Source organism: Cardiocondyla obscurior, linkage group LG02 (assembly GCF_019399895.1).
Source record: "Cardiocondyla obscurior isolate alpha-2009 linkage group LG02, Cobs3.1, whole genome shotgun sequence".
NCBI lineage: Eukaryota > Metazoa > Arthropoda > Insecta > Hymenoptera > Formicidae > Cardiocondyla > Cardiocondyla obscurior.
In genome coordinates this window covers 7,861,138-7,875,431 of record NC_091865.1, presented here as the reverse complement: position 1 = coordinate 7,875,431, position 14,294 = coordinate 7,861,138, and the positions used below count along the sequence as shown (strand labels likewise).

The 14,294-nt window shown below is 35.5% G+C and overlaps 1 protein-coding gene across 3 annotated transcripts in view; it reads left to right on the top strand.

Annotated features, from left to right (window-relative positions):
- Positions 1–13,555, top strand: part of LOC139109421 (protein couch potato) — a 77,248-nt gene extending 63,693 nt beyond the window's left edge. For all 3 annotated transcript variants that reach the window (XM_070668479.1, XM_070668470.1, XM_070668485.1), the window contains one exon: positions 795–13,555. In XM_070668479.1, coding sequence (XP_070524580.1) covers positions 795–827 — 33 coding nt within the window. In that variant the 3' untranslated portion in view covers positions 828–13,555. The remainder of the gene's footprint in view (positions 1–794) is intronic.
- Positions 13,556–14,294: the final 739 nt, after the last annotated feature.

Genomic DNA, 14,294 nt, shown 5'->3' with positions numbered 1-14,294 from the left:
ACCGTTAGTACATAAATACGTATTATTCATAAAATCTCTGTTCCTGCGGGATTTCTTTCTCAAGACACAACAAAATTCAATCTAACCGTCTATATCTCTATACTGCTTCTCTTATTATATCCCCCTTTTCTTGGCTGTGTGTATGTCCCTCCGTCGACCGAGAGCTTTGAACAAACCGTGAAAGAGCGCTTTTCAGCACAGTCACGTCCTAATGAGGTACGCAAATTACTCAATGGCAATGTCGTCTCTTCAGCTTCACGCGGACTCTTTATGTGGTAACAAGACAAATGTAGGTTGTCCTTTCATGCTCGTCCAGACTCTCGACCAAATCTTTTTTTTTTCTTTTTTTTCCGAACTGTCACTACGTGTGATTTTAAGAGTCGGTTATAAAAGATTCGATATGAGTGATTGTCGACTTTTCAATCTTAAATATACGCAACAATTGCGTCTTTGAATTTAAATTTTAATTTTAGCAAACTTTTTTTATTCCTAATTCAAATTTTTTTTTATCTTCGAATATATTTCAGTAATCTATAATATTGACGCTTAAAAATGATGCACATTTTTTTCTTGTGTAGATATTATTAAACGTATCATGGCAGTCAAAAAATAAAGAAGTTGTTGCGCCCCAAAAAGCGGTAATTAATTCTGAGACGGTCTCGCGTGTCAGTGATATGTGATATTTAATTATGAATATGTCGTTTCGTTATAATTAAACGATCTCTTACATTTCGCGTTTTGAGCGTACTAGTATGTATTACGTATCGTCCTAATCGCTTGCATCGGCTTTTCAGGGATCAAAGAGACAAGAAAACGGCCAACCTTAAGATCGACATCAACGGCATGTAAAAAGGCAAATTACCGGGTGGCCCGAGGAAACGACAGAACGTGCTCTCGTAGGACAGGATATCCATCGGAAAATACGAGGAAGAACCATACAAGAAATCGCATACTATTGAGCAGTTGAAGATTCGTCGACGGGAGATCGTGAGGAGCAAAGAAAAAAAAAGAAAAAAAAACTTAGGAGCGGGGAGCAATAAACACACACGCATATACACGTACATATATGAAAAATAAAAAAAAGGGGGGATGAGGAGGTACGCAGAAATTGCAAGCGCGGGCGGAGAAGTAGAATTTCGATCTCTCTTCCACCCGGAAGGGACACAGCGAACACATCGGTAGGCAAATTCTTGTAAATTCTTCGACATTGCGAAGCGGAGGCGTATTGGTTCGCGCGACTCTAGCGGGGGGCCCAATATAATCATATAATAATTCCTAGGTATATATATTTTTTAACGAACTTAACTTATCTCGATTCGCGTACCTTTACCTGCTATTTATTTTCACCGTGTCTTTGATCGCGATCGACGACGACGAAGCGAGAGACAGAGGAGAAGGGCGGGGGTGATAGAGAGACGGGGTAAATGAAGCATTGAAGGGGAGACAGCCGAAGAACGAAAGGAAAGAAGAAAAAAAAACCGAATTTTATTTCTCGTATGTGTATACATATGTAAAGAAAAATGGCACTTTTCGCAGTCACACGCGCACGTTGTACCGCGATGTTTGTTACATGTACACATACATACACAAATTTTTCAACACGCGACGATATTTTCAGACATATCATGCCACCCAGGGATGCATCTGCGATGTATTGTGAAAACTTGATTCAACGATAATCTATTGGGTGTTTTAGAAGGCAAGGACTTGTAAAAAAAAAAAAAATTCACTAAATAAGCCTTTACATCGAGCTCGAGCTTTTCAAATCGTTCGTATCGTTGGGAAAATAAACGCCGTGAGGATTGAGTCACGCAAAAATTAAGCTCGTGATTAAAACGCACCGATGCGACTCCTGGTGGCGGCTCTAACGCGAAATTGCGTACTTCACACACTGAAACGAAACAAGCGAGGCGAAGATGAGTACATCAAGCTTAATACCAAAGGTGCCCTAAGAAGCGTGTATTTATGTTTTATCATCGGCGCGTCGCGCGAAGCACGAACGCGCATACATTTAACTATTGTATCTTGTTAAGAAGAGTCTAGTATCCTAGGTGAGGGTGGAGAAATTGAAAGGGAGAAAGTAAGAGAGAAAGCGCGTGTATGTGTTTGTATCTAGATACGCGTGTGCTATATGCGTGAACCTGAGAAAATGAAGAAGGAAGAATTTTCGGCGGAAGTGCAAGCGAGAATGAAATTTACGTATGCGAGAAGACGTGCGTGGCGGCAGAAAGAGAGAAAGAAAGAAGAGAATCAACGAGATCGAGAGAATGTTAATTAAACGAGAGAATGATTGTAAGTAATAATCTTATACATATATATACATAACGAACGCGAACATATCATAGGATTAAGCTTGTAGATGAGAATTAAAGCATGGCGGAAAGAGAAGTTGAACAACCGTCCGTTTCTCTATAAAGCAAAAACATTGCGAGAAAGAGAGGATGAGAGCGGACGGAAGAAAAGAGGGTGGTAGTTGAAGGTGATGTGCCCCGTGTGTTAGAAACGGCGGCCAACTCGGCACGTAATTTGCCCAAGTGCCTTTCTGTTGGTCGAGTCACAAGCTGTAATCGGTAGCGTGTTACACACGTAGATCTTGTCCCGATTTTTCGAACTCCCAAAGAGAGAACTCCCGGCGCTTCTCTAAACGTGCATACCCGAAAATACGTCCCGTTCGCTTCTCTTTTGCCCTATCGCACTCTCCTCCCGCCTTCCCTCTTCTCATTTTCTCGGTGGCGGAAAGCTGCAATGCAGGCGCATTGAAGATCTCGTAATCATTTAAGGATCAAAGGCGGGCTTTGGCGAAACTTTAAACGGAACACGTTTTTTAAAATAACGCAATAAATTAAAAAAAAAAAAAGAAAAAAGAAAAAAAAAGAAAATTAAGTATCTTGATGATTTTATTTTGATATAATTAAAGAAATGCTTCGATTTCGTTTATGTTCGTGCGGAATACTTTTATACATTTTTCCTAAATATGTCTTACGTTCCTAAATACACGTGAACATATTATTATAAAAGTTAAATAATAATATTTGAATGCAATTCTGTATCTAACGCAGAAATTTTCTTTTTAATTATTTATAATAGATACGATTGTGTGTTTGCGTTAATTATAATGAGATTATAAATAGGTATCGGTAAATAATCATAACTAACGGTTGTTCGGGCAGCTTTTAATTCAATTTATACGCAGCTTCCGCCGACGATTCCTCGAGAATTTCACGACCAATTTGTATCCCCCGTTGCATCACTGGGCATTTATTACATGCATCCGCAATTAACGAAAATGGAAGTTACTTAAAACAAAGCCGCCGATTAAACATGGTGGATTATAATTACGATCATCCGCCAGCGCGCTCGGACAAATTGATCGATTATATATCATTGATTAATCGTCGTTATCGTCGTCATCGATCGTCAAGTCATGATCGCGCCAGTATGTTCTTTATTTTTCTACGGAAAGCGACTGGAAGAGCACTACGTTATAAATATCACTTCGCGATATTGGAGTTTGACGAACACACGATACATCCGCGTTGAATAATAGAAAGAGATGATGCGGCAAGATAAAAAGATATTGTCAGGCAAAACGCTCGACTTTTCACTTTAACCCTTTGCACTCTCATGCTTGAATCCTACTTTACATATCAACGTAGTTTATCGGACGGGGATGAATCAGAAATTAATATTTTGTAACGCTACCAATTTTCGACTCGATGTTACAATTAACTTACGAGCTATTGCGATAAATGTAATTTACGAAACCTGAGAAAATATATATCTAATTTGTGTAATCGAATCGAGGCCTTATACAATTTGAAGATCATTGGTTAATATTTAAAAGCAAATGATTACGTTATTAAGTAATAAAAAAAAGGAAACTTGATAAAGTGCATCATTATAAATGAAGTAACTTTTTCACGCGCTTAGAACCAGACTCGCACATAGTTGGCCTTCTTTAAAAGAAAAAAAATAGTACCATAATATTCTCAATGCGTATTTTTTGCAATTAAGGAGAGTAATATAAATTATTGAACGCGAGTGCAAAGGGTTAATGTATCGAGGAATAAAAAAAAAAAGGCTGTAAGAAATTTAAATTTGTCGGAGATGAATAGACCGAGGTAAATGTATCTAGGAAAATAGAAAAAGTCTCTAATGAGGAAAGGATTGTGAGAATGACATGATTGTCGATCTTGGAAAGACACGAGGATGCGGCGCGGCAAACGCATTATTCGGTGTATTTAATAGCTCGTTATTTTGTAATTAGCCATTAAGAGGCGGATTCGTCGTTATTCACGTTCGGAATCGATGAATCGTTAGATTGAATTTTAAAGTGCTTTACAAGTGAACTAACACATATCAGTAGGCAGTACGCTATTATTACATTAACATAGAATGGTATTCGCGTAAGGATATTAGAAGTTAAAATAAAATATGAAGAAGTATATATATATATACATATATCTGCAGATAGATATATATATATAAAGAAAAAAAAATATATATATATAAACCGCGCGACTTTTAAAGTACAGGGGCAAGAAGTACATGTCAATCAGATATTTTGTACCGTCTCTAGGAAATTACTCTAGCAAATCTCTGTTTTTTTTCTTTTTATATACGTATATATATACATAACATGTGTATAAACATATACATATGGCATTGTGAGCTACGCATTGCGAATCGAATCATGTGAAATGCATGAGTAAACTGGGACTCCATAATGCTCTTTTACTTTGAAAGAAAAGTAGTGAAAAGTATTATTCATTGACCCGAAAATCTCGAAGAAAATTGTACATTTGATGAATGAAATATAAATTTAAACAAATTATTTTTCAAGTAAGATATCACGAATCGTGTAAAAATAATTTTTTTTAAGATGTTTTCTAATCTTTGTGTTACATTCACAAATTTATAATTAAATTACGAAATTAAAAAAATTATTAGGAATTTGTAATATTAAATTAATTTATAATCAAGTGTACAATTTTTCCTTCCAGGAACATGCTTTCAATCTAATAATCGAATCATTGATTCGCAAGATTGATCCACTGTATACTTCGACAAATTACAACTCGAATGGTTTGCATACTCGACGTATCTTATAAAATTTGATCTGTACAGAAACTTCGCGTTCGCGTATAGCTCACTGAAGGGAGGAAGAAGGATTCGAGATCGAAGAACGCGAGATCACCAAAGATGGCAATGAATTGATCCAAAGACTACCAATAGACCTTACAAAGACTATGCCACGCTGTGAAAACAAAAAAACGAAAAAAAAAACAAAAAAAAACAAAAAAAACATAAAAATGCATCACCCGATACTAGATCGCACCAATCTACCACGTTAAGAAGCGCGAGGAAAAAAAATTAAGGCAGACGTGCAAACCGCGCAAAATATAATCTACTTTTGCTTTTTGAATTTCTCTCGTAGATTCCGTCCTCGTAGGAGGATCCTGCGCCAGGATCGATCCTCGAGATTTCAAAACTTCGGTATTGTACCTTCACGAAAACCACAATTCAAAGATACTCTGAGCTTGGAGCTTTGATTTAACATTGAAGTGAATATACGTATGGGAGTATGTAGGGCAACCAGGATTAATAAAGCTCCTAACGAGCCCGACCACACTTTGAAAGTAATGACCATATTGTTATCGTCGAGACACCAAACATGAAAGTAAGCGTGAAAGAACGATGAGAGATAAATAAACGAAATACATATCAATTTTCTAAAATGCGCGAAATGCAAGGCGGATTTGCCGCGACGATATACATCGCATTACAGGCAGAGTTTCGCACCGATACCCAGGGTGATAAGTGTCGATGAGGAGTTTATACATTCCGAACGAATGATTTACGAGGGGAAAGAGGAAAATGTGCCGGGAGGAAGGGTGGGAAGGAGGAAAGAAGTACGATAGTCTAAAACAACAGCTTTCCTATTATTTGAATATGATTTTGTTAATTGACTTAAGCAATCGCGAGTACTCGTTTTCGCGGCAATTTATAATGCGTCACGATGTGTTTCGGAGTTTTATAAGATTGCGAGTAGATAGTTAAGTAATCGTAGACTGTTCTACATAGCTGTTATAATCGTAGTATCACACGCGCTTTCTGTGGTATTTAATTGATTCTATCATTGATGTTACATCCGTCTGACGACGTGCGACGTAAGTAAGGACGAAGTTAGACAAATATATATATATATACATATTATATATGTATATACCATGGATTTCCATGTGTTAAAAAACATCTACGATCAGACATCTGTATTTTTCTTTCAAAGTATTCCTGATCATTTTACTAATTAAAGAAGAGAATTGTTTGCCTAGAAACCATCATCGTTATTATGATATTTTTGTTACAGTAATCGATTCACAATAATTTTAAGTAGACGCGCAGTAAAATAAAACATGATGTCTGCTCGAAGCCATGGAAAATCGAAGCAATTCGTGGTAATTTATCTAAAAGTAATTGAAGTAATTAAACGATTCGGCGACCCACATACGTGTGGAATCGAGAGCATAGTCAATTTGTACTATAACTGTCGCAGTCCGATGGCGTGTTCGATTCGTTATTTAGGAAAAAAAAAAAAAAAAAAAATTTAAGGCAACTTGCGTATTCTTATTCTAACCGGTCGTGCTCAGATATTCCACGTGTATCATAACAATACGATTATGGCGCGTATATCGAGTAATCGATTGACGTGGGTATTCTTTTGCTCGAGCACATCAGTATCGTCTATGTGAAATATTAACGCGATTTCTGAACGACGCGGATTGGAATGGTTGTAAGAAAAATAAAAAAAAAACTTAACGATTGGAATTCTAAAATCAAAATAAAATTTAAATCTGGCGTTAAATGCGAGTATGGTAAATAAATATACATTTTAAAAATAAAGAGGACTGTGAATTAATGTGAAAAATTGAAAAAAGTTAAATAATTAACGTAAATTTAACACAAATGTGGTCGACAAAGTAATATAATCTTAATTAATTAACTTTTTAATAGGGCATTCTTTGAATTCTTTTAATATATTATGATTGTTCTTGTATTTAATTGATGAGATTGTTAAAGAGGAATCGATATTATTGTATTTGTAATTTTTGCCTTACATTAATGAACTTTGGTGTAAATTTGCGAAGTTTTTTTTTTTTTCTTTTTAGTAAAGACTCAAAATTTTTATAAGGGGACTGAGAATAATTCGCGCGATCGTTCGGCATTCTCACGTTGCTCCTATAAAATCGAAAATTCGCGCAGTATTTCGATGCATTCCTTCGACACAAATATTTTTTGAGGTACGAGTACCTGAGATTTATTCGATTATTTATTATTTATACGCGACTCACGCAAATAATCCCAAAGAGTTAAAAAATACTACTTTTGCGCCTTCGTATGAAAGTATTCTTGCAAATTCCACAATTATCGTAACTATCGTCCAAATGAGTGGATAAATCAGCGACCAGTTGGCTCATTATTGCCATTTATGCCAATAAAGCATCTTTTTTTTCTCTTGTGTATCCCGCAACGAATAGTAGCGATCAATGCACGAGGACTTATTGCAAAATCTATGTATACATTGTTATAATATTCATTAGCTCGAATTAAACTGGGCTCTGGGTCCCACAAGCTTATTATCAATTAAAGCAAATTATTTATTATACAAATATTAAACGTCATTTCTCGAAAGAAGAATATCATTTTATGTCACAGAATGTATTTTGATGCATATTGCCGTAGAAAAAAATGCTACATTTATTAGCGCAATTAACGATATCCAATATAAGCCACGCGCTTTCTACTAATACTGATATTCTGACATAAAATTTCAAAGGCAATGATTGAATGAATGTCACAGTGAACTATAATAAATATTCTTTAATTCTGTTATTTAATTAGTATTATAATCAGATTACTGATAACATTTCTTGCACGCTTAAAGTTCTTCTTTTAAATAATGTACTCGCTAAATAAATACTTTTCGTAAATTTATGGTATAGTATTACTTAGAATTTATTGTCTTATTATTTACGGAGTTTCAACTTTTCTTCACTATGACGTAATCCTATTCAATCATCGACGGCAGCCTTTATACCCGTCCAAGCCACGATCGTAAGATCGATTCACAACGACAACTATGTATTGAGATCATAAATTCTGGGGGGGAAGGGATGTGGGTGGTTGTGCACACGTGAGCGAGTAAGGAGGGCGCCTAGAAAAGGGACTTTTTAAAATGTTCGAATATCGAAGTATGTACTTATCCGGAGGATCGTTCGAGGTGAGAAGAGTCGGGACTTATAGCTGCTTAATTAATTATTTGCGTGACTGTGTATATGTGCGGACGTATGCCTGTATACGTGTACGTGTGCGCTTGGATGAGTATGTGTGGGCAAACCCGTTCACGAGATGAAGATACATATTTGTAGACGGTGATATGGACGGATGTCTACACGACGAACTGTGGTAGTTTGTACCAAAATGTTTTACAATGCTCCGGTCGCGCGACCGGATATCCTTGACAAAACGATTAGACGAACGAAGTGCACGTGGGAAAAGCTTTTCACTTTTATCCCGATCTCGGTGGAATAATGTGATAAGTAACACCCATTTAAGCGCCGTAAGGTCAAAGTAAACACGAGGGTACTCTTATGAACTCTTACGAATATCGAATGAATTAGTTTATCCATCTGTCAACGAAAAATTACGCTAATATTCTTGATGACCCTACAAATTGAGACGGATGAGGGCAGTTTATACGAGGCATGCGAGAAATCTTAGGATTATAAGCTTATTCTAGCGTGTTCATAGTGTGTTCCGTGGAAGTCTCATGCTGTTATAGACCTCGCCGACTCCGCTTTCTGAATACGTGTGTTTGCCGTGATTTATATATGTGTCAGTGAATTAGTAGATTACGAAATTGCGAATATCAGTACATTCGGATCTTTGAAGAATACGAATTTATAATAATCTCATTTTACGGATCCGTAAGTCTGCGAGCTTTTCTCATTTTACATATTCGTTGATACGTGAATATTCGAGCGTATGAATATTTGAAAGTGTGGATTTATGGATTTGTAGATATAAAAATTCAGCTTCATAGATCTGAGCTCAAGTGGACACTGCGGCTGCATTGTGCCGCGCATTGTGTTCGGCATACGTCAACCACGCGTGATGTAAATGTGCGTTTTCGCGGTACGCTTGGGAAGCACTTTGCGGATGCGTCAAATTAGCGTCGTGTACCTAGTAATTCTTTGACAGGGTCAGTGTAAAAATTGGGGCTATCGCAATTCGCATTCGAATTACATCTGGTAATGGCCGACTTTGTGTTTTTACACGTACATACATTCCGCGCAGCTGAGGGAATATGATCAATTGACCGCTAAATGCACGAATACGTTGCGAATACTGAGGAATTTAATTTGTACAAGATTTCACGACTATGTCGAGGGCGAATCCGCGTAGTCAATGCTGCGACATGCGTAATCTCAGTTAAAAAAAAAAAAGAATAAAATAAAATAAAATAAAATAAAAAAGAAGACAGAATATGACAATCACACGTGTCACGAGATCAAACAGTAACTCGAGATACTAGGATCGTTCGGCATCGCTCAATTTGCAATGAGAATTCCCGAGGGAAAACACGTAACTGCTTTTGATACTTATACATTGTACAATAACGTACGATATTTTGAAAGTGATAAAAAAAAAAAAAAACACGCCCTTACATTCTTAACATATCAGAAACAGCGAAATCGATCGATCATTCATAATATATGCTGGGCGCGTCTTCATTATTAAAAACAAAGCATGCTAGAGTACCTATTTCGTTTTATTAATTACGCTATCGTTTATCTCAGGGTATTTCAAAGAATTATATCTATGAGTGAAAGATAATACAAATCAATCTAGTCCAAAAGAATTGTGTTTTCAGCGGATGTAATATTAATTAGCGTTTACCAACGGATAAAAGAAGAGATTTTCTGTAATTTACGTAATTTTTACAGTATTTGTGCACTACATTTAATTTTTTCCCACATTGCAAATCGTATATTTAATAATAATAGATAGCTTAAATTAGTTTCTTAGGGAAAGTAGATTTATTTAAATCGAACGCAATAAATAAGCGACCTTTCTACATGAAATGTACGAAGCTACGTTTCAGTAATGTCAGTTTGAAAGTCGTCCTGTAATTATCGTTCAGGCAAATAGATAAATATGTCCGGCATGGTAAATGATCGAGCGTTTCGCCGAGCTAATTGCTACAATTAAGGGCACGCATTGGACCACATTCGTCGTTCGTAGACAACCGCGAGCGTTCTGTGGCGTTTATTAATCGATAGATACACCCGTGTCTTACATTTGTATCCGTCTGTATGTATGTAAGGACGTGTCTCTTTGTGTAGCTACGTTGTCCGTGTATTTATTTGCGTGTTGTTTCTAGATATATATATTTACATCGCGTGCGCCTTGCATGCGTGAACGCGTCTATGTACGCAGGCATTTCGGTTTGCACTCAGTGTCTGGGAGATAAATTGAAAATATCGAAAGAAAGAGGGATATGTAGCTGGAAATAATGCATAAGATCGATGGGATGTAAGGCGTTTGAGGGAAATAGAAGTTTCCCTATCGCACGAATCTCAAATAAGTGTATATATGCACACGTAATATGTGCATTTGAATATGTAAGTCTTTTGATCTGCATCGTAGAAATTTATTAGAATCGGCTCCAATGCATCGTGGAGACCATTTGCCTTATATTTGCATTAAAAAAAAATTTTTTTTTATTATTTGAGATTTTACATCATTAAAAATAAATTTAGATTTAGTGAAGAAATTCGTTATAAAAAGTTCTAAATTTATAACATGTTAAAAAAAACAATGTTTTTTTTTAGATTATATTCAAAATTAATTTTAAATTTTAGATGAATGCATAGATATACATATATAAATGTGTTAATTGCGTAATATTTCAGAATTTCACGATGCATCTACAAATGACGTTTAGGCATAAAATTAAATCACGATTCGGTTCGAGGAAATGAAAATTGTGAATTACAATAATGTGTATATAAAAACAAAAATTTGCGAGTCGATTTCTATATATGAGAAAAAATTTTTTCTGATTGCGTAGAGATTGATGGCGCGTTTCTTCGTCGATCTTTTCGGCGACAGAGCTCTATGCTGGAGCTCTGAATCGGCCGTTACTTGTTCTTTACACTTGGTTATCGTACACTCGTTAGCCGCACAGATGAATGATCCTTAGAAACGCGTCTTCATATTTCGCGAATCGTTATATAGATCGGGAGTGTGATCGATTAATAAATTGTATTAATAATCGCTTTCGCTCTCGTGATCGGCATCGGATTATAAAAAATTCTACGATTGCTTCGGATTGCCCATTCAAACGCGGAACAGTGTGATTTTTCTCTGTTGGTTATTTACGACGGTCGTAACAGTTTCCTCTGCCACAAGGAACCTGTGCAAATATCTACGATATATTTTCGTAGAGGCAATTTTATTGTAAAAAAAATATTTACTTTGCAAAAGTTATCCATGGAACGGCGGTTATCGTTACGAGAAATTAGCCACTAAAATCTCCCGAGGTTGAACGAATTTAACACTTTGCAGACGGAATTGTGTGAATCGACGTCCTATACTTGGTCCGCTTTGGAAGAATACGATGCGACAAATACAAATGTTATTTTTGCGACTGAGTACGAGATCATATGTTCGCTTAGGTGTAATCACTACTTTTGAGATTATAATTTTATATTTAATCTTTAATGTACATCACGTGCATACAGACAGCTGCAGAAACTAGTCCGTCCCCTGCGCACGCTACAGTACACACAACACGGTCGGTCTGCGAAGTGTTAAAAATTCAAATCTACACATTTATAAATCTCGTAATACTACGACACTCGTAATATATAATTTATTAGATTATTATTAGTTTGAATATTTTACGAATTTTAATATAGATACATTAGGTAACTGTTTAAATTGTTTATCATATTACTCATGAACGTTGGCCTCAATTATTATTCATAATTTTGTTTTATGCTACTCGATAAACATTTTTTTTCATGTCACTCGATACACCGGGGTAACAGTTGGCAATGATAAACAATTCCCTGCCAACACGTTCAGGAATAATTAAACAATGCTGAGAGAAACTTGCGTACACTGCATTGGCAGTGTACACTTTATATTTTTCATCGCGTATACGAGAATAATCACACATGTTAACCATCGAAAGTGGCCCAGCTACACAGATAGCAAAATCGAGTTCACGCAAGCGTGCGTCGCTTGGCACGTCGATTACTTTAAAGATTGTACGTGCATAATAATAACAACACTAAATAAAGATAGTAATAATGACGGTAATACTTTCGTTACAAAAAAAGATGGAGGATACATCTGACATATTTATGAGATGAAATTCGCGCGTAAATTCGTAGATAATAACAATACCGATACCGATAGTAATAATAATGGATAATGATGAATAGTAATAATAATAATAATAATGATAAAATTAGCTGCAGCTTTCTGTGTAAGGTTATTGTGATATTTAAAGAATAATAACTTTACCGTAGCGACATTGGAACTATGTTCAGAGATAAGAATATGATATTTAGTGAGCGAAATAATAATATTAATAATGATAGTAATAATGTAATAGTAATAATACTAATAATTATAATAATAATCAGTATGTCGACGGGGCTTGAGTGGACACGCCTCTCCGAAAATCGATCTACGGCGAGGTACAAAGTCGGGGCCGTGGGCGATCGCGACTCTCGTTTTCTCTTCTCTACTTTCATTATTTCCTCCTGGTTTACTTTAGCGTTACGTATATATATCTATATAAATGTTTCTTATTTCATTTTATCATTAGTACGGACGAGGTTTGAAACGACAATCTGAGGCCTCGTCAAATACTGTTGGATGCGTGGCGGACATTTCAGAGATCGGTCGAAATACGTGTAATAAAGAATTTGTTGCGGGATAAAACGAACTGATTATCCACCACCGGGAATTATTAACGGACGTAACGAACTGGTGATCGTTCGATAATTCGGAATGTCTGTGACGTAATCTAGATTAATCCGTCCATAACGTGTCTCACGCCGGAGACATTTGCACAAATGCGTGCATATTAATCATTGGGACTACAAAAACATATCATCATATATGTAATAATACTATATATATTATATATATATATATATATTAACAAGAAAATATTAAGCAATAAGAATTTATTTATATGCCCGTAAAGAAAAAAAAAAACGTGAAATAGGACGAATGAAACAAGAAAGAAAACAAGTAACATATTAAACATTGCATATCAATTCGTGTGTCTGGGCAAGGATTAGCTTATATATATATAAATATAAATATATATATATATATCTATAATCTTTACTTCGTCGTTGTCAGGCGTTAATGTTAAACTTAATTATCATTAATTAATTATTAGATTGTGAAAGAATTTCTTCAGGTTCTAAGCAAGATTTGGAAATAATAAAACGAGCAAAATACATAAGCTGAATGTTATTTTATCCATCAAAATCCTATATCCAAAACAAATAATTATTTTTATAAAACCTCAAGAGTTAATATTAAATGTTAAAACAGCTTTCTTCAAGAAAGAATTAATTTGATATAACGCGCCCGAAGTTCACCGTTTTGTAGTATCTTTAGTAATATATCAATTTTTAATTTTTGAGATATTTATAACGTATAAGTTTCAGTTTAAAATGCTAAAGTAATATAAAATATATTGAAATGTTATTATCGATTGTCAATTCTCGATTTTGGAATTACACGAGTAGAAATTTCATCTAACTATTCTGATTTTGCTGTTATCGGATTTAAAAAGTGAAGTTGTGTCATTAAAAAGAAAAAAAAATTGTCGGCAGTCGAGGGCGCGTTGGCATAGGTCTGAACGCGCGGTATACCAGTACGCGGCGAAAAACGTTTAGATATCTAACTTTTCTAGCTTATTATTAACCAATAATAATTGTCTAGTACCTAGACGATTTAAGCGTTACATTTCTGGCTCAGTGCTGGACAGTTTGTTTTTCTAGACAGCCATGAGATAAATCACGAAGTTGGCTAGCTAGTCAGATATAATTTTTTATTAATTTCGATAAATGTAGCTTCCCGGATATTTACGCGTTAACTTCTATCTTTGTATATTGACTTTTGCATACATGCACTTAAAACCGTTTGCGTAGTCCATGTCAACATGACACATCACTTATGTTTCTAATGCGCATGAT